General features: G+C 43.7%; 1 protein-coding gene across 2 annotated transcripts in view; it reads right to left on the reverse strand.

The window, feature by feature from the left end:
* gnao1a (guanine nucleotide binding protein (G protein), alpha activating activity polypeptide O, a) overlaps positions 1-21,118 on the reverse strand; it is a 147,610-nt gene extending 126,492 nt beyond the window's left edge. Inside the window, exons 1-2 of one of the 2 annotated variants that reach the window (XM_061772603.1) lie at positions 20,535-21,109; positions 19,604-19,646 (exon numbers count right to left, since the gene is read on the reverse strand). In XM_061772603.1, the coding sequence (XP_061628587.1) occupies positions 19,604-19,646; positions 20,535-20,652 (161 nt within the window). In that variant the 5' untranslated portion in view covers positions 20,653-21,109. Of the gene's footprint in view, positions 1-19,603; positions 19,647-20,534 lie in introns of both variants that reach the window. The other variant, XM_061772604.1, reaches the window with a different exon arrangement.
* Positions 21,119-26,182: the final 5,064 nt, after the last annotated feature.

Genomic DNA, 26,182 nt, shown 5'->3' on the forward strand with positions numbered 1-26,182 from the left:
AGTGGTTCATTAAATATACTGGTTAACAAATGAATTCTGAGTCCTTGCCTCAATTACATTGTTGAAATAAAATGTTGTCGGGCATTAATTGTTCATCAGTGCTAAATGTTCATGTGTCTCTGATGTGCAGATTTATGATAACAGTTTCCCAGCTCACCTCTAAGTGTCGCCAAAGCACCAAAAGCTGTAGAAACATGCGTACACCAGCCATGCAGTTGGCGTGAGGGACCGCACATTTCCACGGTCATTTCACTCTTGATACATCTGACCTTTGCCGTGAAAAAGAACGTACGCCATGTTTTTGTGCGTACGCACCTTTTGTACATAAGGCCCCTGGTCACCAGGAGGGGGTGGAGACTTGTGTGCAGGTGTGCTGTTGTGTGCCTCAAAGTGAGCAAAGAAGATGTTTAGCTCTTTCAACAGGGAGGTGGAGCTGTCACAGATCTGTGGTGAGGATTTGTAGTCTGTAATGGTCTGAATACATCGCCATAGACTCCTGGCGTCACTGCTGTTACTGAAGCGGTGGGCGATCCTCCTGGAGTACTCCCTCTTGGCCTCCCCAATGCCACAGGACAGATTGGCCCTAGCTGTCCTCAGGCCCTCCTCATCCCAAGAACTAAAAGCAGTGTTGCGGACCTTCAGTAGTCTGTAGACCTCCGCTGTCAGCCATGGCTTCTGATTAGCACGAACAGTGATGGACTTCGTGGTGGTGACATCATCCATGCACTTGCTAATGTCGGCGGTAACAGTCGCCGTGTACTCCTGAAGGTCAGTGATGGAGTTGTGGTGGCAAAACAGTCTTGAAGCGCCTCTAGGGACCCTTCTGGTCACACTCGTACATGTTTCCTAACTGGTTGGGTGACTTTAACCAGTGGACTGTAACCTGGCATTAGCATGACAGTGAGTTGATCTGAGGCGGGGGAGGGGAAGGGCCTTGTAGGTTCCTGTCAGGGAGGTAAAAACATTGTCCAGAGTGTTATTTCCCCGTGTTGGAAAATCAATGCTTGAGTAGAGTTTTGGAAACACAGTCTTGGGGTCAGCATGGTTGAAATTCTCAGCCAGGATGAAGAAAGCATCTGCTGCTGCTGATATGATGGTATAGTTCACTCAGTGCCTCACTCCTTTTGTTATTATTGGAGCTGGGAGGGATGTAAACAGCCACAAGCAGTATAGCAGTAAATTCCCTCGGTAAATAAATGGCCGGCACTTCAGAACCATAAACTCCAGTAGTGGTGAGCAGTGTTGACTGACCAAGAAAGCGTCCCGGCAACAGGCAACGTTGACGTCAACACAGAGCCCGTATGTTGGCTAACATGATGGTGGGAATTGCCGGCTTGTGTGGTTTAGGTGCTAGCCTTTCCCGGATACCTCCACGCATGGCCCCGCTTCTCCTTCCTCCTTCGCCGTTCGTGGCGCCTCCACCGTGGGCGCAAAGCAGGAGTGGGGGTCGGAGTTGTTATAGGCACCCGGACCAGACTGCAGTTCCGTAGCTCCTCAGTGAGAGTAGATTTTAACTCCGTAAAAGTAGCTCTGCCTATGTCGAACAGAAACCTATGACTGTATCTGCGCCTTGGGACATGTAGACTTGACAAAGACGGGCTAAAACACTCTGACATATAAGACAATAGACACAAAAACACATTCAGTCGGGACAGAGAGAAGCCACTGTGTGTGCATGCGCCGCCATTACACCTGTAAGGTGGTTCAGATCACTTCAGTTTCCTGTTGTGATCTAGTTTTGGTTTGTTTTCCTGTCGTCCTAGTCTGCTCCTCTTGTCTTTGTTTCTACCTATTCTTGTCATCCCTACCCCTCTAGGGTATCAACCAACCAGCTCTCTCCAACCACTCGTGTCTTGTCCAGGTGTGCCTTATTGTCTGGTCAGTCTGTTTGTATTTAGTTCCCTGTTTTTCATTCAGTCAGTCTCTGACCATTGTCAAATGTTGCCTGTCCTGTCGTATTTTGTGCTAAATCCGTTCCCCATGTTTATTTATTTGTATGCCAGTTGTTTTTTACTTTACATTATATATATTTCATTCCTGCTACACCATACCTTGATTTACTGTTTTTGTAATAAATACTTTTTTGAGATTCCCTTGAACTGCTGCCTTTCTTTTCTGTTTTGTGCTTACCTTATGCCTCCTCAATACTGTATCACGACGAACCCCCAAACTTGACAGATTGTTCATTATTAATGTACTCCATGTGGTCGAACGGCACGGTGATAACTGGTTAGCACATCTGACTCGCAGTTCGGAGGACCAGGGTTCAAATCCCGGCCCTGCCTGTGTGGAGTTTGCATGTTCTCCCCGTGCCAGCGTGTGTTTTCTCCGGGTACTCCTGTTTCCTCCCACATCCCAAAAACATGCATGGTAGGTTGATTGAAGATCTATATTGCCCGTAGGTGTGAATGTGAGTGTGAATGGTTGTTTGTTTATATGTGCCCTGCGATTGGCTGGCGACCAGTTCAGGGTTTACCCCGCCTCTCGCTCAAAGATAGCTGGGATAGGCTCCAGCACACCTGCGACCCTAGTGAGGAGAAGCGGTAGAGAATATGGATGGATGGATGTGGTTGAACTAAACATCATCAAACTATTGAGTGCTTCTAATATTTTACTGAGTTATGAAAGACTGTAATGCTAAATGAAGTAGCCCCAAATATAAATATCAACCAAATTAATAACATCAATTTGTCTTTGGACGTGCTGATTTAGTCATGAGTTTTGGTGTATGATTATGTGTACAAATACTACCTGCTGCAAAAAAAAACATGCCTGCTTCTCTCCACTCTATTTCCAATTATCCCCGCCACTCTTATTTTTATCCTCACACCTACTCATATGAAGACACACACAAACACATAGCCTACACACTGCACTGTGCAATTAGGTACTTATCTTGGTTCTGTTCTGCATTGTGACTTGACACCATTGTTTGTCCTAATACAACCACACACAACTCTTTGAGGTTGGCTCTTTATCATTGTGTTGCACATCCACTCCGTTGGCAGTCTTTTGTCTACAAAGCTCTTTGTGACAAAGTGCATGCTGACCAACTCTTTTCAACACTTCTGGACAGAGTTACTGTGTGTCTTTGGGGGAGAATTAATGTTAATGGGCATAAGCCTGATTATGGTAGAATCAGAATCATTACAAAAGAAGCTATAAATAAACAGAAGTTTCAGTAATACAGCCCTTGGCCCTGATAGACTCAAATAAACTAACGCGTTACTTGAAATGCATGCCTCAGTCACTTATAATCTGGCATTACTCACTGGCATCACACATTAAGGTCAAGCAGCAATATCCTGACGGCACATACTGTACTTTCACCAACACACCTCTGTGCTCTGAGCGCAGCACCTTTTCTTTTCTTTAAACACAAAAAACATATTTTTAACTACGTATTTCTGGAGCTGTTGAGTGGGTGTGGGTAGAGAATGTTTTAGGTGTTGTGCCATTTTCAGTCTGTTCAGCAAAGGGTCCAGTAAGGTTTAACAAAAACCTATTAAGCAGAAATTTAGCTTGTATATGAAAAAAGAAATTACTACCTAGGTAGGTCGAACTATACAATATCCTCTCATTGTTTATGAGCTCACAATGACAATGATTCCAATACCATAGACAAAAGATCATGATTCATTGTAAAACTGAAATCAAATTATATTCTAGTACTGTACAGTAAATGTATCAGTATAAATCAGCTCATATGTCATGTTATGCCAGCTGTTGCTTGGCCAGATAGGGGCAGCCATGGCCAGGTGACATGCATGTGATAGAGGAGACACAGGTTAAAAAAAGCACATAAAATCGCATTAGCCAGTCATGCACGGTGGACGACTGGTTAGAGCGTCAGCCTCACAGTTCTGAGGTGCGGGGTTCAATCCCCGTCCCCGCCTGTGTGGAGTTTGCATGTTCTCCCCGTGCCCGCGTGGGTATTCTCCGGGCACTCCGGTTTCCTCCCACATCCCAAAAAACATGCATTAATTGGAGACTCTAAATTGCCCGTAGGCATGACTGTGAGTGCGAATGGTTGTTAGTTTCTATGTGCCCTCCGATTGGCTGGCAACCAGTTCAGGGTGTACCCCGCCTCCTGCCCGATGACAGCTGGGATTGGCTCCAGCACGCCCGCGACCCGGGTGAGGAGAAGCGGCTCAGAAAATGGATGGATGGATGGATGAAAAAAGAAATTATTATCAAGGTAGGTCGAACTATACAATATCCTCTCATTGTTTATGAGCTCACAATGACAATGATTCCAATACCATAGACAAAAGATCATGATTCATTGTAAAACTGAAATCAAATTATATTCTAGTACTGTACAGTAAATGTATCAGTATAAATCAGATCATATGTCATGTTATGCCAGTTGTTGCTTGGCCAGATAGGGGCAGCCATGGCCAGGTGACGTGCATGTGATAGAGGAGACACAGGTTAAAAAAAGCACATAAAATCGCATTAGCCAGTCATGCACGGTGGCCGACTGGTTAGAGCGTCAGCCTCACAGTTCTGAGGTGCGGGATTCGATCCCCGGCCCCGCCTGTGTGGAGTTTGCATGTTCTCCCCGTGCCTGCGTGGGTTTTCTCCGGCCACTCCGGTTTCCTCCCACATCCCAAAAACATGCATTAATTGGAGTCTCTAAATTGCCCGTAGGTGTGACTGTGAGTGCAAATGGTTGTTTGTTTGTATGTGCCCTGCGATTGGCTGGCAACCAGTTCAGGGTGTACCCCGCCTCCTGCCCGATGATAGCTGGGATAGGCTCCAGCACGCCCGCGATCCTAGTGAGGAGAAGTGGCTCAGAAAATGGATGGATGGATGGATAATGAAGTTCTCTGCCCCCTACATCAAATGCCTTGGGTAAAGCTCTACTCAAGTGTCTAATGCCACTCTTTTTTTAGTTTATTTTATTGTGATTGGTCACATCCCAAAAGCATGCGTGGTAGGTTGATTGAAGACTCTAAATTGCACGTAGGTCTGAATGTGAGTGCGAATGGTTGTCTGTGTATATGTGCCCTGTGATTGGCTGGCGACCAGTTCAGTTCCCTCTCGCCCGAAGATGGCTGGGATAGGCTCCAGCACGCCTGTGACCCTTGTGAGGTTAAGCGGTACAGAAAATGGATGGATGGATGGATGTGATCGGTACAATAACGTTATCTTTAATCTGTACCTTTATATTTCTCACCTGAGAGGCAGGCATTTATTATCATTACCAATGTGAAGTGTTCACTCGTACATTCTCTAATAAATTTTACACTCTTTTGTTCAATTCATATAATATAAAAAACAAAAGTGTTGCATTGATATTTTCGGTGAGTGTAGTTTCTTCATCTCACCAACAAGAGATGCAAATACACAAACAAGCATGTACAGTTCCTGAATCCACTTCAAAGCACAAACCACACAGCCACCTCTGTCATCTGTCACTATAAAAAGACAACATTGTCTCACAGCGTGACTGATATTGAATCAGCCAAATGGGTCCAAGGCAATGGCTCAAAAAGACAACAATCACAGTTGCACACAAATAAAATCATGAGCAGAAACAACCACACAATCTAATTTGTGTATGCTGCACACAGAATAAAAACCCACACAAACTAAATAATACTAATCTGGTCTCTTACAGCCATATACGGTAGAAAGAAAGAGCTGTTGAAAAACATTCACAGCTTAGAGCAAAAAAAAACGCTTTGCACAAAAGGAAAACAGCAGGAGAGAACAAAATATATACATTTAAAATCTACAGCAAGATACTAAAATCGTAGAATGGTTCATCTGATAAATAAATGGGGAGAGCTCATAGTACAGTAAACCATATGAGATGTGCATACGGGGCCTGCAGTGTGTGTATAAGGAGAAATAAACTACAACCCAAGTAAATATACAACTAAAACCCAGAAGTTTGGGGTGATAGTTAAAACGTGTTTTTTTGTCCCCCAAATAACTTTTATTTATAAGCCCAACAGAAGCATATGAAAAGGGCCTGGGGTAAAGGTTTTTTGTTTGTTTTTTGTCTTCTGTCTCATGTAAATGAGGCACTTTTGAGTTCCCAGTATTGCTCAAAAACAGATATGCAAGTAGTGCATGGTGGCGAGACTACTACAGTGAGTGCACGAGTAATGTATAATTGGCCCGACAGAGATGTGACAAGTCTCAAGACAGAATTGGTAGCATGCTACAGTGGAATTGTAAGTGAACACATTTTAATCATGTCCAACTGGAAATTAAGTCCTTTTTTCAATGATAGGAGCTAGGGATGAGCCACAAGTATAAGCGAACAGCAAGACCCCACAAAAAAATATTTGTGTTTTCACCCATGGAGTCAATCAGCACTTCATCACCATACAAAATACAATCCAACCATTTTTTCATCATCTCTTTCCAATTACCACTTTTTTTTCGTCAAATAAAACATTTATAGGATGAAATTAAACAATATTTAAATACAGGACAGAATTAAAACTTGATAATACTGTCGTTGTTTTTGCTTGACAAAATTAATCTAACTGCTAATTTTTAAGATGTACTGTAAATGCACACAGCAGTTAAGTCACACATACACTAGACATGCGAAGATAACAAGCTGTTATTTCCCAACTCACTCAGGCAGCCAATAAAATCATTCCAGTGGTGAGCACGCCCACAGCTATTTTTAACCAATGAAGGATGACTATCTGCCTGACAGACTCCTTCTGATGACCAGTTAGATGCACAAGAGTTGGTGCCAACATAGCCACCCCCCCCCCCCCCCCCCACCTCTCCTCCATTTCCAACTATCACCACACTCATTCTTTCAGTTTAGCTGTTCCATAGACCAAAAGGCTAATAATTATCAGAAGAGAGCAGAGTCCATGGAATGCATGGCCTTGCAAGCTGGGCTGACAACCCTGTTCTTGGTAATACGTGTCATTTCCCCCTGCTTCCAGTACTTAATGAATGAAAACATTTAACTTGCCAATCTTTTTCCTCTCGCTCAAAAGGGGCTTTTTTGCCTCCTGGTACGACATCGCCATAATTCAGTCATATTATGTTCTCTTCATTTGTTTGTTTTCTACTCAAGATACTTGAGAACAAATCTTCAGTTGCTTTAGTTTTTTTGTCTGAATAATTTTCTCCCCTCTCCAGTTTTTCTGACCCAAGTGATCTCTCTCAAGCCCTCTTGCAACATCATCTTTTCAACTACAAACTGTTTTCTTGTCCTTGGAAGCTGGACACTTTCCGTGCAAACTTGCTCTTCTCACTCGTTCTGGACAGTGGGTTTTAAAACACTTTCCCAGCCTCCCTCATCAACCCTCTTTCTTCCTCTAGTCTTCTATACCCCCTAGCCTTTCAGCACAAAACACAGCGCCATTTTTTTCTAAAACTTCCCCCCCAATCTCTCTTTTATTCTCCTGTTTTGAGGCCCAGACCTAATTATCTCCTGTTCTACAGAAACCACACACACAACTTCACAGCACTTGCAGTGGGAAAAGCCTGTGGGAAGCATCGCAGCTGTAAGTGACTAATGTTTGTTCTCCCTTTGGCCGATCACCTCTAATCCAGTCAGCAAGGCACAAATAGACAAATAGATTGGAAAGCAAAATTTAAGGTTTAAAAAGTCAACTAAAACTTTGTACAATGTACCTTTGTACACATTGTTGTGAGTATATCTGAAAAAATACTTTGACAGTTACTGACAGAAAAGTGACTAGTCTAATTTAAATTTCAGTCGACTTGTAAAGTGCTTTTCAGGAAACTCAAAGACGCTTTACAATTGCACGCATTATTCATTCATTCATTCTGTCACACCCTGGTGTTGGTAAACTACTTGTGTAGCCACAACTGCTCTGGGGCAGTCTGACAGAAGCATGGCTGCCATTCTATGCCTACGGCCCTTCCGACCACCTCCACCAATAATCCATTTGAAAGCAATGTGGGTTCAGTGTCTTGCCCAGGAACATAACGACGACATGCGCTCGGGCATGGATACGAACAACCGACCCTCCGATTGCAGGGCGTACGCTTATCCCTTGTGCCATGCCGTACCCGAATGTGTCTTTTACAACCCGAATTCCAATTAAGTTGGGACGTTGCGTTAACCATAAAGACAGAATACAATGATTTTCAAATCATGTTCAAACTATATTTAATTGAATACACTACAAAGACAGGATATTTAATGTTCAAACTGATAAACATTATTCTTTTTAGTAGACTTTACATTGATTTTATCGGGCTGATCGGTATCGGCCGATATTTAGCATTTTATGCTGATCGGCTGATCAGCTTTAATGTCATCATTTGCCAATCCGATAAATGAGGAAACTCATTTCGGCCGCTTGTATCCGGGATCTTGTTCTTTCAGTCACGACCCACAGCTCGTGACCATAGATGAGGGTAGGAACGTAGATCGACCGGTAAATCGAGAGCTTCGCCTTCCGGCCTAGCTCCTTCTTTCCCACAACGGATCAATACAAAGTCCGCATCACTGCAGACGCTGCACTGATCCGCCTGTCGATTTCCCGTTACATTCTTCCCTCACTCGTGAACAAGACCCCAAGATACTTGAACTCCTCCACTTGGGGCAGGATCTCATCCCCGACCTGGAGAGGGCACGCCACCCTTTTCTGACTGAGGACCATGGTCTCAGATTTGGAGGTGCTGATTCTCATCCCAGCCGCTTCACACTGAGCTGCGAACTGCTCCAGTGAGAGTTGGAGGTCACGGCTTGATAAAGCCAACAGAACCACATCATCTGCAAAAAGCAGAAATGCAATACTGAGGCCACCAAACCGGACCCCCTCTAACGCCTCGGCTGCGCCTAGAAATTCTGTCCATAAAAGTTATGAACAGAATCGGTGGCAAAGAGCAGCCTTGGTGGAGTCCAACCCTCACCGGAAACGAGTCCGACTTACTGCCGGATATGCGGACCAAACTCTGACTTTGGTCGTACAGGGACCGAATAGTCCGTATCGGGGGGTTCGGTACCCCATACTCCCGAAGCACCCACCACAGGACACCCCGAGGGACACGGTCGAACGCCTTCTCCAAGTCCACAAAACACATGGAGACTGGTTGGGCGTTCCCATGCACCCTCGAGGACCCTGCTAAGAGTGTAGAGCTGGTCCACTGTTCCACGGCCAGGACGAAAACCACACTGCTCCTCCTGAATCTGAGATTCAACTTCCCGACGGACCCTCCTCTCCAGCACCCCTAAATAGACCTAACCAGGGAGGCTGAGGAGTGTGATCCCGCTGTAGTTGGAACACACCCTCCGATCCCCTTTCTTAAAGAGGGGGACCACAACCCCAGTCTGCCAATCCAGAGGCACTGTCCCCGATGTCCACGCGATGTTGCAGAGGCGTGTCAACCAGGACACCCCTACAACATCCAGAGCCTTGAGGAACTCCGGGCGAATCTCATCCACCCCCGGGGCCTTGCAACCGAGAAGCTTTTTAACCACCTCGGTGACCTCAACCCCAGAGATAGGAGAGCCCGCCTCAGAGAACCCAGACTCTGCTCCCTCATGGGAAGGCGTGTCGGTGGAATTGAGGAGGTCTTAGAAGTATTCTCCCCACCGGCTCACAACGTCCCGAGTCTAGGTCAGCAGCGCCTCATCCCCACTATACACAGTGTTGATGGTGCACTCCTCCCCCCTCCTGAGACGCCGGATGGTGGACCAGAATTGCCGTCCGGAAGTCTTTCTTTATGGCCTCACCGAACTCCTCCCATGCCCGAGTTTTTGCTTCAGCGACCACCAAAGCTGCATTCCGCTTGGCCAGCCGGTACCCATCAGCTGCCTCAGGAGTCCCACAGGCCAAAAAGGCCCGATAGGACTCCTTTTTCAGCTTGACGGCATCCCTCACTGTTGGTGTCCACCAACGGGTTCGGGGACCCGACCGACTACAGGCACCAACCACCTTACGGCCACAGCTCCGGTCGGCCGCCTCAGCAATGGAGGCGCGGAACATGGTCCACTCAATATCCCCCGCCTCCCCCGGAACATGAGCAAAGATCTGTCGGAGGTGGGAGTTGAAACTCCTTCTGACAGGGGATTCCGCCAGACGTTTCCAGCAGACCCTCACAATACGTTTGGGCCTGCCACATCGGACCGGCATCTTCCCCCACCATTGGAGCCAACTCACCACCAGGTGGTGATCAGTTGACAGCTCCGCCCCTCTCTTCACCCGAGTGCCCAAGACATGAGGTCGCAAGTCCGATGACACGACCACAAAGTCGATCATCGAACTGCGACCTAGGGTGTCCTGGTGCCAAGTGCACGTGTGGACACCCTTATGCTTGAACATGGTGTTCGTTATGGACAAGCCGTGATGAGCACAGAAGTCCAACAACAGAACACCGCTCGGGTTCTGATCGGGGGGGCCGTTCCTCCCAATCACGCCCTTCCAGGTCTCACTGTCATTGCCCATGTGAGCATTGAAGTCCCCCAGCAGAACGATGGAGTCTCCAGCGGGAGCGCTCTCCAGCACCCCCTCCAAGGACTCCAAAAAGGGTGGGTACTCTGAACTGCTGTTTGGTGCATAGTCACAAACAACAGTCAGGATCCGTCCCCCCACCCGAAGGCGGAGGGAGGCTACCCTCTCGTCCACCGGGGTGAACCCCAACGTACAGGCGCCGAGCCGGGGAGCAATAAGTATACCCACACCTGCTCGGCGCCTCTCACCGTGGGCAACTCCAGAGTGGAAGAGAGTCCAACCCCTCTCGAGAGGACTGGTACCAGAGACCAAGCTGTGCGTGGAGGCGAGTCCGACTATATCTAGTCGGAACCTCTCGACCTCACACACCAGCTCGGGCTCCTTCCCTGCCAGAGAGGTAACATTCCACGTCCCTCGAGCCAGCTTCTCTCGCCAGGGCACCCCATGGGTGCAGGCCCGGCCACCAGGCGCTCTCCTTCGAGCCCCACCTCCAGGCCTGGCTCCTGAGGGGGGCCCCGGTGACCCGTGTCCGGGCAAGGGAAACCTGAATCCATAATTTGTCATCTTCATAAGGGGTCTTTGAGCCGTGCTTTGTCTGGTCCCTCACCTTGGATCTGTTTGCCATGGGTGACCCTACCAGGGGCGTGAAGCCCCAGACAACTTAGCTCCTAGGATCATTGGGACACACAAACCCCTCCACCACGATAAGATGACGGCTCAAGGAGCGGAAAACAGAATACAATGATTTGCAAATCATGTTCAAACTATATTTAATTTAATACACTACAAAGACAAGATATTTAATGTTCAAACTGATAAACATTATTGTTTTTAGTAGACTTTACACCGATTTTATCGGGCTGATCGTTATCGGCCGATATTTAGCATTTTATGCTGATCAGCTTTAATGTTATAATTTGCCGATCTGATCAATGGCGTCATTGATCGGCTTCGCAAAAGACATTTACTCCACGTCGCCATCGTGTACAGTATATTTGAATCCAAAAGCTGGTTTATTTTTAGTCTAGTCACGTGTCTTTTGACGTAGTACTGTAAATATATGAGTTATTTATAAAAAAAATAAATAAAAAACGTTGGCGGTGTGGGTCAGACAACACGTAATTCCTGGTTCAGACTCCAAGACAAATTTGGTCAGACGACTGCAATAAAATCTTGTATACCACCACATTCCGTCTTTTACGATCACGGGGCTTTATCTTGTCAACTCAAACGCAACCGGATACACGTGTTACCACGGCCTAGACAACAACAATTGATCATGTCGTGTGTAATATAAGAACAAAATGGGGAAAAACGTGTGCTGGTGGTCACCGGTGCTCGGTAGAGGACTTTAATTCAAGGCTTGCTTGAGGTATGTTCACGTACTTTTAATACGATACGGCTCGCAAGCAGGCAATAAAACTTAATGTAGCCTAGCAAGCTAGTACTAGCACAAAGGCTTCTGCCAAATCATGCTCTAAAATTTCGGTGTGTGTGAAGAAATTTAATTACCATGTCTTAATTTAATTACAGTAAGTTAGCACCCATTATTTATGTCATATTGTAATGTTGGTTTGACCTCAATGATTAAAATACATGACCTGACAAGATATTTTTGAAGAAACTCAGTATACAGTACACAAGTATATACAGTAAATGAACAAGTCATTTAAATGGACACATTGCTCCATCTTGTGATCGGATCAGTGATCGGTTATCATTTTTTTAAAACTCGCTGATCGGTGATCGGCCCCAAAAATCCTGATCTTGTAAAGCCTAATTATATTAGTACTGGTGCTTCTGCTCAGTTGGGCAGCTAGCGAACATTTCTCCAAAGAAGAGGCTACGTGTCCTTGCTCCTTGCTTCAAGCTGTTTTTTACTCACTCCTGTCAACAAAAAAATATTTAATTTGTGTGTGGAATTTAGAAAAGCAGACAAGCGTGCTGCAGTAGACTGTAACATACTTTATTGAGCCTATGCCCCTCCCCCACACCCAGTTCAGCAAGCGCGGAGGGACATTACATGAAGCCACGATGGAGACAAAAGTCTGATCCACAATATGCTACAATACCCAGTTGAAGTTTCTTGTATGAATCTGACACATTAAACATAAATAACTGCAGTAAGCATTGTGTAGTATAATTAAGCACTAAAATGTTCAACGACACCACATAATTTGGTCAAATAAAAGCTCCGCTCGCTTAATGCTAACATAACGCAAAACAAAATAGACAAACTAACAAACTTTTTGTTAGTTTGTCTATGAATGTGCCTCCGTAGCTGAGGGCTCTGTCTAACAATATAGCCGATTGCCCTTTTTTTTAGGCCGTACGCACCCATATCACTGTACAGTACAAAATTATTGTTTTGTTGTTGTTTTTTGTGGCCTAAAACGCCCAGTACAGTACATAGTTATTGAAAATAAATGTAAAAAAAAAATGCTTGAAAATGTTTGAAAGTTCCACATTTTATCCAAACTTATCACACTGGTCTGCTTGGTCATGGTGACATTGTTGACGCACAGTACTCATCGTAGGCAAGTCGCTTTCATGAGAAGTGAGGAATTAGTGTGCTTTCTTGTTCCAAATCAGTTGCCAAAGGTGAATGGCTTGACAAAAAAAAAAAAAAAAGAATTTTTTGTCAAGCCATTACTGTACCAAAAATAGTATGTTCCAGATTCCTAAGACTTGTGTTTTGCATTTCTCAGAGCCATGCCGCTCTCTCTCTCCCAGCGCTCTAAGGGACAATAGACAATAGATAGAACCATCATGACATGGCCGCCACGTCAATGCCCCACATTCAATATGGTCGCCGGGTAGGCACGTCTTTTGTAATTGGATCTAGTCATATTGTATACCTGTGAGCCGGAAATATGTCAGTCCCATTCTCTTCCTGCATTGCCCCACAGTGTCAGTAAACAACTTTGGCCAATTCTGGAACTGACAGACTTTGTCAACAGCATTTTCAGTGACAAATGGAAAATTTTTGGACACATTGTTCAGTCCCGACCGTCCATTTTAACCAATATACGTTATATCGGGGTCTGTTTTATCAAGGTTCCACTGTATATATGAATATGTACAAAAAAGAGCATGGATGTTTTTATGTCTTTATGTTTTATAGTTTGTCAGTTTTTTTGTTTTTTGTGTATTATTTTTTTTGACAGTGGCCTCTCGGATACGGAATTTCGGTCATCTGTATGTTTCACATATAGCATACATGCAAATCGACTGATTTCGGTGAAATTCGGCGTTGCTGTTCACGTCGCTGTCGTCATAGGCTGTTTCGTACTTTTTTAATCCGTTACAAGGATCTAAATGTCGCCCGCTAATTTTATTTATCAATTACTGCTTATTTATTAATATTGCATGGGCGAGACTACGACTTCGACTTCCGCATTGAGCGCTGTTTTCGCCAATCTAACTTAAGCGCTAGTGACGTTTAAGTCTTGTTCACCAAACAAACAACAAAAGAAAGTCACATGACCTCACACGTCTTCTTTTGTGCTTCCCAGGCATCGGTATTAATACTAGATAAGCCAGCCCGGCTGATCGTCATGCCTAAATGGCCACCATTTTGGGAAGGTCGTCGTTACCATGAAGGCAATGGCGCGCTCCTCTTGTTTACATTTAGACGAGCAAAAGCAACAGCTTTCATGTATTGTAGTATTTGTCTGGCACTGTCTGACCAAACGTGGATATTTCACTTCACTTAAAACTTGAGAAACACCATGCAGTAAATTGCAAATGTTTTTTTTTTGTTTTTTTTTATTGTTTGTGATATTTACTCAGTACTTTAGTAATTATTTCACTGTGTACTTTTTACTCTTACTCAAGTATTTTTTGGAGGACTACTTTTTACTTTTAATTGAGTCACATTATTGTCAAGTAACACTACACTTACTTGACTACAATATTTAGCTACTCTACCCACCTCTGGAGCGGACATCCTCTATTGCTACTCTTACGTTTAAACAACATTTTTGCTCATCAGATCAGCCAGTGTCGTATTTGTGGCACTGGACTTTTCTAATTTCGTGTTGAGGTGCTACGGGTCGTGGCCCTGGTTGTGGTCCCAGCGGAAACGCGAAGCACACGTAACATCGGCGACAAGAGCTGATCCTAGTACATCTTGTATTAATTAAGAAACGCTCCTACAATTATCTAATTAGTTTACGGATGTTAATGTTAAATGTATTAACCGACGGAGCGATGTTAGGGATTATGTCACAACATAGAATGAACTAATTTAAAATTCTGACATGGCCAATAAAAACAGAAAAATATTGTACTTAATATTTTCCTGCAGGGGCGTAACGGTGGACGACTGGTTAGAGCGTCAGCCTCACAGTTCTGAGGACCGGGGTTCAATCCCCGGCCCCGCCTATGTGGAGTTTTCATGTTCTCCCCGTGCCTGCGTGGGTTTTCTCCGGGCACTCCGGTTTCCTCCCACATCCCAAAAACATGCATGAATTGGAGACTCTAAATTGCCCGTAGGTGTGAATATGAGTGCGAATGGTTGTTTGTTTGTATGTGCCCTGTGATTGGCTGGCAACCAGTTCGTGGTGTACCTCGCCTCCTGCCCGGTGATAGCTGGGATAGGCTCCAGCACGCCCTAGTGAGAAGAAGCGGCTCAGAAAATGGATGGATGGATGGATTTTCCTGGAGGATTGATTTGGGATTAGCTTTTGAAGTTGGTAATAGTGAAAAATGAAGTGAAACAGACAATGATTTTAGTAATTTTTTTTCTGGAATGAGTGCATAAAGAGGAGGATGATTTGTGTGGCACACCTTGAAGCAGCCATCAGGTGCAGGTGGAGATGGGCCTGGTTCAAGTTGGAGGCCAAAACAAAAAAGCAAAGAAATTAGGCAAATTTAACTTTAATCTTAAATTTGTACTTGAGCTGTGTAAATAAGTGTATTTCTGTGTGAAGAAAATTTGTTGATTTTGCCTTATTGCACTCTTCAGTCTTCCAGATTACTTAATTTATGTGAAAATTAAAAACATTTTAAAAAATTTAAAAAACCCAGACCCCCCCTACAATGTTTTTTTTTTTTTGGTCACCTTTTTCATCCCTTCAGTCTTTGCATATCTGATGAAGTGAGGACTGAAAATAAATGCTACCATACCACAGGGGTGGATCTAATTATTTAAAAAACTCATGATGAATGTTAAGCATGAATTCACAAGCAGCATATAGGCAATACGAGTGATTCTCAACTGGTGGGTCAGCACCCAAAAGTGGGTCACAGAGTCATTTTGGGTGGGTCGCGGACAGTTAGTCAACAATTTCTAGCATAATAAATACTGTTAAAACTGTTACATTTGCTTTAGTCTGCAGCCTTCATTTCACAAAAAGAAGACAACATATTGATGTTGCACTTTCCTAAAACGAACAGATCAGTGCCAAAATATTGAATTTTGTACATGTAGTTGTTCATCCTCACTTTCTTAATAAGGTGCTCTGAAAGGCACATTTAATATATAACCATAAGTAGTTATGTTTAAAAAGAGGATATTCATGTTTTCCAGGGCTTTTTTTTTAATAATACATATTCTTTATTGTTTCTAACTTCTGTAAAAGTGGGTCGCGGCTAAGCAACAATACAAAAATGCAGGTCCCAGAGTGACCACAGTTGAGAACCAAAGGGCTACACATCATATATATAATAGGGCATGAAAAAAATAAATGTTGTATCTGTATCTATCTATAGTATCTACCCAGTGGTCAGTCGTCCTCTGCCCAATATTATTTAGAATTACTAAAAATACTAAGAATTTGAAGTTCCATGTTTTGTCGTCTACTAAGTTTAAGGTTTTTGCCGTGGTATTGTTTCAGTATCAGTATTGAGGTACTTTATGCAGGTACTGTATGGTATCGAAGTCCGGATTTGGTATTGTGACAACACTTATCGGAGTTAGGCCCTTGCCAACACAACACCAGTGGTGGCAATAACCTCATACAGTGTAGTGAACATCTTGCATTTTAGTTGTTGGTTCGAGGATTTTGGAATGTCTCGCTTTTTTAAGCCTCATTCACATAAATGACAAGTTCGAGCCTCACAAATCTTCGACCGCCCTCATTTCTACTTGTTGTTGCTGTCGTAAACGTTTCTCTTTGTTCCAATGAATCATCACATTCTCACATAAAATGTCTTAACTTGAGTGTGTTTTCCATGTTTCGTTAGTGTAAAAACAAAAGCTTCTTCTACTGGATTTTCTTATAGCACATACAGGTAATAGTTGTGATGTGGTAATCTTAGGATGTTTACATGCACCTTAAAATGAAAAACATTTAAGTAAGGTTTTTACCTTTTAAATAATTTCTTGTCAGTATTTAATAGTTGTATTGCTTCTATTTGTCAAAACTATTCTCATAAGGGACTAAGGGATAATTGTTTAATCTAACCAATTTACTGTTTTTTAAATGAATTCACATTAATTCAAAAATTCCTTACCTTGTTCAGTCGTCCTCTTTAAATTGCATCACGATCAGTGAGACTCAGAATCATATTTCATTTGTGCTCCTCAGCAGAGATACTGTATTATCACTGCTTTGTCACAAGCTTTTGTAAGTCATCAGTCACACACTGATTACATTAACCCAGAAGCCAATGTTTCCAAAGGGACATAATCTGCGCTGGCAGAAAAGTTTGCTAAGAATCTAATAAAAACACTCAAAACAGTAACAGTATTGTAGTTGATTTTGTACAGCGCTCTAATAGACTTTATTTTCCCTTTCTGGGCTCACATGCAGTTGCAACACACAGTTCCACTCAATATAGACACAATAAAGTCTCAATCTAAATCTAATCAAATAATTTCCCTGTATCTCTCTGTGAAGAAAACACATACACCCACCCACACATGCAGAAACCCGCATAAGGGGCCACTCGAGTGCACCCCAGATGTTCAAATCCCTGCAACAGAAAATGCAGTCAAGGCATTCCAATCGAATCCAATACTGGACATCATTGAGAAACTCTCTAAATAGAACGATGAGAATGGATCGACAGGTACAAGGATCCACAAATGACAGTGTGTCCACCCCTTTCTCAAGAATGTCAGAAGCCCATTTTAAGGAATGAAGCTTCGTCGTTGAGCGAATATGAACACTGTGGCGCCAAGATTCACAAGTGGAGCAATTATTCCAATTTTAAAACTTTTTCTTTGGCTAACACTGCATCTTGTCCCTCTCAGGCCTTTAAATGAGATGAAAGCTATAGAAGGAAATGAGAATGAATCAGCAGACAGAAAACAGGCTCTTTCACGAGCACGAGAATAATTTTAAAACTCTCTTCCACCATGTGTACATAATGAGTGCAAACTGGCAATTCGACACTATGAACAGATTGTATTGAGATGATCAATCATTTGTTTCAGTGATTTATTACAGGCCATTGGAATCAATGCGTTGAAGAATAGTCCATATGACAAGGTATATACTGAATGTTCGATGAACCCACTGGGAGTGTTAGTCGGTGTGCAGATTCTGCTGCACTGCTAGAATAACCGTTAACAGCTGAGAAACAGGCTCATCTGGAGCCACTGAATCATGTATTCATGTAATATGTGTTCATATGTCACTATGGCCATAGCCAAAGCCTATTATCGGCTTAAGTGCACTGAACTGTCTGTATAGTGATGCAACACTAGAGATTGAGGGGTAAAAAAACCACATCACGACTGGATTACAGGGTGAGTAAATTGTTAATAAAGCAGTGTGGGCAGCTGACCATTAAAAATAACAATAATAATAATAATAACAGCTAAATCCTGTGGGCACAATATATTGGAGGATTAGTGCAATGATATAGTAAATACAACAATAGCATTATTAAAATAATGCTTGAAGACAATTCCCTCTTTGAGTTTTACGTGAACGTTAAAGTCACATGATTGCAAAAAAACACCACTTAAATTTTGTCGTGTCCTTGAAAAAAAGCAGTACTATGAGGTCAAACTCAATCTATTCTCAGACTCTAAGAAACTCATGATTTGTTTGGATTTCAAAACCATTTCCCCCAAACAATGAAAATATACTGTAAATAATATGTCCCCAGGTCAAACTGTGACCGTTTAAAACGTTGATTACCCGAGCAAGCTATTTCAATGTAACATAATATAAATGGTCAAACAATAAATCATGTCACGTGTAAAAATACCACTGTTAAGACAAATAACACAGTTAAGTCTTGATTTAAATAATAGATGACAGAATACGAAATGCGTCTCATGCCGATTTCAAGTCTAATCAGGGGTCACAATTTGTGTACTGTAGTATACAAGGGTGAGCGAGAAGCGATTAGCATCTCCCAACCGTATGATGATTGGATTGACTTCCCGTGGGACAGAAATTTGGCCGGCTGCAACATTGATCTCAGCCAGATGAAGCAGCGTTATGACTCAATTTTCCGAACTTGAAGACTTTTTCTATTACTCCATTTTCTATACTGCTTATCCTGAAGCTGGAAGGCCACATCGCAGCCAGCAGAAATCGGGCGAAAGGGAGACTACACCCTGGATCGGTCGGCCATCAATCACAGGGTACACATAGAGACAGACAACTAATCAAACTCACATTCACACAGTCGTTACACAACTCACACAGAAGTCAGGCGAGCGAACCACTGCATCCTCTGTGATAGTAGTAACAGTATACACAAATTTGTTTTTGCTGTACATATAAATATGTACCTACAATGGTCCTCTTGTCTCTTTCTTTGACTTCTAAGCACTGACCAAAGCACAAATGATAAGCGACGCATGACTGGGGTGAAAAAGTCTGATGTTTTGTGCAACTTGAGAGGCATCATTTTTCACAAAAGTTGCACCGCGTTCTGGGTGTTCGACATTAGAAAAGCCTTTGCATTTTTGGGTACTTTTAGCATTCGAGATACTGTAAGAGGATGTTAAGATTTAAATGTCGCTCGGAGTGAACATTTTGAAAGGATAGGATGCGGGTGTGGCGTTATTTTTACTTCTGTAATCTATCTCGTGTGTGACATAAATTTGATGTTTTACATTCAGCTGTTAATATGAACGTGAGTATCGTAGGGTCCAAAACCCAGCTACCTCCATAGATTTTCACAAGGTTTGCTCACAATTCAACGCCCTCCGTGCATGTTGGCGTCTGTGATGTTCTAGAAAGTGAGAGACACAGACTATGCTTATGCTTGAGACTTACTTCATCTGTTTCACGATGGTGCTTTTCCCTGACTCTCCAGCCCCTGCGGGGATGAGAAAAGACAATGTAAACTGGGTGGATTGGAGCACAAAGGTGTGCATGAATGTGTGAGAGACCAAGATGGAGAGAATGAAAAAAGGGGAGGGGGGAGGTGGAAAGAGAGAGAGAGAGAATCACCCTCTTGAGTGAACAAGCTGGTTGGAGATGGCAGAAGGAGGCTGCACCCATTCTTCCCAAACATCCTTTCCATCCCCATGTACCTGGCGCCCATTAATAATTCAGAGGCCAATCAAGGAATCAGTCTACAGTCTCAAGCAAACACGGTGACGCTGCTGGCCATCCACATACCTGGTACATAGTACAAGGAGGCCCACGTTCAATGGATGCATGATCCATCCATCCATCCATTTTCTGAGCCGCTTCTCCTCACTAGGGTCGTGGGCGTGCTGGAGCCTATCCCAGCTGTCATCGGGCAGGAGGCGGGGTACACCCTGAACTGGTTGCCAGCCAATCGCAGGGCACATAGAAACAAACAACCATCCGCACTCACATTCACACCTACGGGCAATTTAGAGTCTCCAATTAATGCATGTTTTGGGGATGTGGGAGGAAACCGGAGTGCCCGAAGAAAACCCACGCAGGCACGGGGAGAACATGCAAACTCCACACAGCCGGGGCCGGGGATTGAACCCCGGTCCTCAGAACTGTGAGGCAGACACTCTATCCAGTCGCCCACCGTGCCGCCTGGATGCATGATGTAATATCAAATTAGGGCGTGTTCAGACGCACTCAAACAACATTCAATGTACTCCATCAATTCCTCAATTCAATCGGTCTTTGTTTTTGTTTTTTGTTTTTTTAAATCTCTGAATCACCTAAGTGGTGGTTCTGCGGAAGCCCTGGCGGATAATCGAAGCCGGGGTTCTCTTACCGAGCAGCAACAGCTTGACATCTTTGGCCGCGGTGAGGCCGTCTTCCTTGAGGTTCTTCTCGATGGCTTTGCTCCGGTCCAGAGCCGCCCTCTCCTCTGCGCTCAAAGTACATCCCATGGTTAAAGAACACAGCTTGATAGCGTGACCGGAATCGAATGGGAATGAAAAAGGCTGGGAATTGGTTGCAAATCCCGGTTTTTGCACTCCTTCGCCTCTCTCGTGCGCTCTCAAAGCGGCGCGGTACTGTTAGAACATTTAAAATCTCGACTCCGCTCGTTTTGCTCCACGGAACAACACCACGTAGCCTCGCCGCACCTATGAGTCTCTCAGACGTGGACTGCAATGGACGCGTTTTTTTTTTTTTTTTTTGGGGGGGGTAGGGGGGGGGTGGATTTCTGACTTCTAAATCACGGCCGGCGGCGGTTCTGTTGGTCTCCACTCCGCGTTACTGGGCTGCTCGCATTATTCGCGTCGACCTTCCTCCGTTCGGATCCTCCGGTGGCAGGGACTCACTGTGGACAAACTGGCGACAGCCTCCCGGTATCTCCCGTAGGGGGCTTGGTTACTTCAGTGGCTCACTTGCAGGTTGCTGACGTCAGAAGGGGCGAAAAAGTGGGAAGATGTGAGGAGAGGGAACCAGCACCACTCGGGTCCTCTCACTGGCGCGGCCTAGTGGCGCAGTCGAGTACAGTTTTGGCCAGCAGACAACCACCACAATTATTGAATTATTGCCTATCAAGGTGTGACTATAGTATTCATCGGAAAAAAATAAGAATAAATAAAATGAAAAAAAATTAAATATATATATATCACCGCGACACGAGTGAGGATAAGCAGTGAAGAAAATGGATGGATGTATATATATATGCTGCCTATCAATATAGTTCCATCCATCCATTTTCTGAGCCGCTTCTCCTCACTAGGGTCGCGGGCGTGCCAGCTATCATCGGGCAGAGGCGGGGTACACCCTGAACTGGTTGCCAGCCAATCGCAGGGCACATACAAACAAACAACCATTTGCACTCACAGTCACACCTGCGGGCAATTTAGAGTCTCCAATTAATGCATGTTTTTGGGATGTGGGAGGTGCCCGGAGAAAACCCACGCAGGCACGGGGAGAACATGCGAACTCCACACAGGCGGGGTCGGGGATCGAACCCTACACCTCAAAACTGTGAGGCCGACGCTCTAACCAGTCGTCCACCGTGCCGCCCAATATGTTGCTTAAGGTTTAAAAAAAAAAAAAAGCCTGCATATATTAAATGCTGACTTTTTTTTAACTTTAAGGAATTGTATTGATAGGCAGCATATGGAAGAATGGTTTTCCCCAAAAATGAGTGTTAGGTTAATTGAAGACTCTGACTCTTCAGTTCTGTTACAGAAAGAACTGCATTCTCTGTTGCTTTGGTTTTTCTTTTCTTGTTTTGGTTTGATTCAGTGGGTAATTTGCATTTGTTTTGGTATCTGCCGTCCACCTCCTTCAATTTTATTTATGTTATTGGTATTTTAGACTTTTCTCATTGTTTTCAATTTCTTTATTGGTTGATGTTATTTTCACACACTTCCTTATTTAATAACTTCCATTTTATTGTCCTTCTGGTGTCGTGTATTCTTTAGCATCCGGATACGGCTTATCCGCTGTCATCGACAGTTACTGTAATTACAGTAATACTAATATTACATTAGTGTTCAAAAATTTAAATCGTATTCAAATATAATTAAAGTGTCTTTATAATTAAATTATTTATTCAGAAATATTTTAGATGTAATGTATGTTTTTAAGGTGCCTGAGTATCTGGAACAGGGTTGCACCAAACAGCAAAATATATGATAAAAGGCTAAATTGAATGTATCAACAATAAATAAATGACAAAATATCTCAGAAGTATACTGTTGATGGTTGCGGTTTCTTACCTGTTTGTCTTTAAAACAATATTTCAAAAAATTAAACTTTTTTCAAAATGTTTTAGTCAAAATTGTCATGTTAAAAAAAAAGTTTTTTCTCGCCCACCTTCTCTCTCTCTCTCTCTCTCTCTGTCTGAAATGTATACATCCCTCCATATAAAATATATACTGATCAAAATGATAAGCACAACACTTTTGGTTTTTCTCTCATTTTTCATGAGCTGAACTCAAATATCTAAGACTTTTTTCTATGTACACAAAAGGCCTATTTATTCTCAAATATTGTTCACAAATCAATCTTAACCCATGTTAGTGAGAACTTCTACTTTGCCGACATGATCCATTTACAAACCCCAATTCCAATAAAGTTGGGACGTTGTGGAAAAGGTAAATAAAAACAGAATACAATGATTTGCAAATCCCTTTCAAGCTATATTCAATTAAATGATATTTAATGTTCAACTGATGAATGTTATTTTTTTGCAAATATTTGTTTTGTTTTGAATTTGATACCTGTAAGATTAAAAAAAAAAGCAGGCACTGGGATAACAAAAGACAGAGAACATTTAGGAATGTTAAAAAAACATCTGTTCGGGACATTCCACAGATGAACAGTTTAATGGAAAACAGGTGAGTACCCTGATTGGGTATAAAAGGAGCGTAACCCAAAGGCTCACTTGTTCAAAAGCAAGGATGGGGCGAGGTTCAACACTTTGTGAACAACTGCATGAGCAAATAGTCCAACAGCTAAAGAACAACTTTTCTCAATGTACAATTGCAAGGAATTTAGAGATTTGATCATCTACAATTGATAATATCATGAGAAAATTCAGATAGTCTGTAGATATAGATATTGTAAACAATAAACCCATATTACTATAAAATGATTCCCATCTGGTGAGGCACTGTATAGTAGTTGATGACAATGTGCTATGTGCGCTGCAACCCAGATTTCATGCTTATAGCTTGCTGGCTACGTACTGCTTACATTTTTTTCTATTACTGCTGCTAGTCCATTGTTTGTACAAGTTAATGATATACTGAGGATAACAATTAAAATTGACATACGGTAAAAACGTTGATTAGATTGAGGGTGGCGTGGGCCCTATATAATCGAGCTAGAAACCAGCTGACTAAAGAAATTAACATTGCAAAGAGGACCTATGCAGCAAAGTTGGAAAAACAGTTTAGCGCAAACGACTCTAAATCAGTCTGGCATGCATTCCAATCGCTGACTAATTACAAGCGACGATCCCCCCAAGCTGAGAACTATAGCACACTAGCCAACGACTTGAATACCTTCTACTGCAGATTTGAAAAGGACAGTTTCACACCACATACCCACCCGGCCGCACCCGCGACCACAATCACACCTCTGACTTCTGCGTTAACCATCCATGAACAGGATGTGAGACACATCTTCAAACAACAAAAGATTAACAAGGGCCGGACCATGTGTCCCCATCCTGCCTCAAAGTCTGCGCGGACCAGCTCGCTCCAGTCTTCACTCAGATCTTCAATAGATCTCTGGAACTGTGCGAAGTTCCATCCTGTTTCAAACGCTCCACCATCATTCCAGTCCCCAAGAAACCTGCAATCTCGGGTCTGAATGACTACAGGCCTGTCGCTTTGACATCTATGGTCATGAAGTCCTTTGAACGGCTCGTGCTGGACCACCTCAAGAGTGTCACAGGTCCCCTGCTGGACCCCCTGCAGTTTGCCTACAAAGCGAACAGGTCTGCGGATGATGCAGTCAACATGGGACTGCACTTCATTCAAGAACACCTCGACAGTGCAGGGACCTACGCGAGGATCCTGTTCGTGGACTTCAGCTCAGCGTTCAACACCATCATCCCTGAACTCCTTTCATCCAAGCTTCTCCAGCTCAGCGTCTCACCTGCCATCTGCCAGTGGATTTACAGCTTTCTGACAGGCAGGACACAGCAGGTCAGGCTGAGGGAGGCCACCTCATCCACATGCAGCATCAGCACTGGGGGGCCCCAAGGTTGTGTCCTCTCTCCGCTGCTCTTTTCTCTCTACAAAAACGACTGCACCTCAGCGAACCCGACTGTCAAACTCCTGAAGTTTGCAGATTACACCACTGTCATCGGCCTCATCAAGGACGGTGACGAGTCTGCATATCGACAGGAAGCGGAGCGGCTGGAGCTGTGGTGCGGCCGACACAACCTGGAGCTGAACACGCTTAAGACTGTAGAGATGATCATGGACTTCAGGAGGCATCCTTCGCCACAGCTGCCCCTCACGTTGTCCAGCTGCCTTGTGTCAACCGTCGAGACATTCAAGTTCCTGGGAATTACAATCTCTCAGGACTTGAAGTGGGCGACCAACATCAACTCCATCCTCAAAAAGGCCCAGCAGAGGATGTACTTCCTGTGACTTCTGAGAAAGCACGGCTTGCCACCGGAGCTGCTGAGACAGTTCTACACAGTGGTCATCGAATCAGTCCTGTGTTCTTCCATCACAGTCTGGTTTGGTGCTGCTACAAAAAAGGACAAACTCTGACTGCAACGGACAAACAAAACTGCTGAAAGGATTGCCGGTACCCCCCTACCCACCAATGAGGACTTGCACGCTGCCAGAACTAAGACAAGGGCGTGCAAAATCCTCTCGGACCCTCCGCACCCCGGTCACCAGCTCTTCCAGCTCCTTCCCTCAGGTAGGCACTACCGATCAATGCAAACTAGAAGTAGTAGACATTCCAACAGCTTCTTCCCTCTTGCGATCAACTTCTTAAACACCTAACCTATAATTCCATTACAACAAGCAGGCAATTTTTTTACTTGAGTTCGTTGTCACATTTCTGTGGGGCCAATTATGTATTACTCGTGCACTCATTGTAGTTGTCTCGCCATGCTGCACTATTTGCATATCTGTTGTTGACCAATACTGGCCACTCATGCCAGAGTAGCATCTGCTCCATTTGCACACTGATTGAGGAGTATCTGTAACATTTGCACAACCAACATTGTCCCAGATTATCGCACTACTCGTCACTTTAAACCGCATACACTCCTTGACGTCTCAGCACCCTTTGCACAATGGTCATTGCACCGGACTATTGCAATATTAGTCATTCGAACTGCTCTAAGTGCTAGAGGACTCTGCATCTTTTTGCACAATTGTTTTTTGTCAATCTCTTTATGTCTCCAAAGTGTTCTGTAAATTGACTGTCTGTTGTACTAGAGCGGCTCCAACTACCGGAGACAAATTCCTTGTGTGTTTTGGACATACTTGGCAAATAAAGATGATTCTGATTCTGATTTGCTTGCAATACCTGCATCCAGTCTGTGACCTATTGACATCACCAAACTGCATTCTTATTTATTTTGTGATCCTTTCCAGGGGTAGTCTCCTCTTTATCAGGTAAAATGCACACACATTTAATTTAATAGTCGATACTGACTACCTTGGGCAGTCTACAGCCTCCCCCTAATGAATTCATTTGTTGTTGTGGCACTATATTTTTGGTCATTATATTAATGCTGATGAAGAATCTCAAAATCAGTTTAGTTGCATCTTTCACTAAATGGGCAGACACAATTTTCAGTTCATTTTGATGCTTCCAACATCGATGAAGCTTGAGTACATCCCAGAAGAACATAAAATGACAGCCAGACCCATGACATTTCCTCTACTGGGTTTCAAAGATGAACTTGTTTGGGATGCTGTGCAGATTATTTCTTTTTCTAAGCTCCACCCTTTCCAGCACTGTGGTAAAGGG

This window comes from Phyllopteryx taeniolatus, chromosome 5 (genome assembly GCF_024500385.1).
Source record: "Phyllopteryx taeniolatus isolate TA_2022b chromosome 5, UOR_Ptae_1.2, whole genome shotgun sequence".
NCBI classification, from domain to species: Eukaryota; Metazoa; Chordata; class Actinopteri; order Syngnathiformes; family Syngnathidae; genus Phyllopteryx; species Phyllopteryx taeniolatus.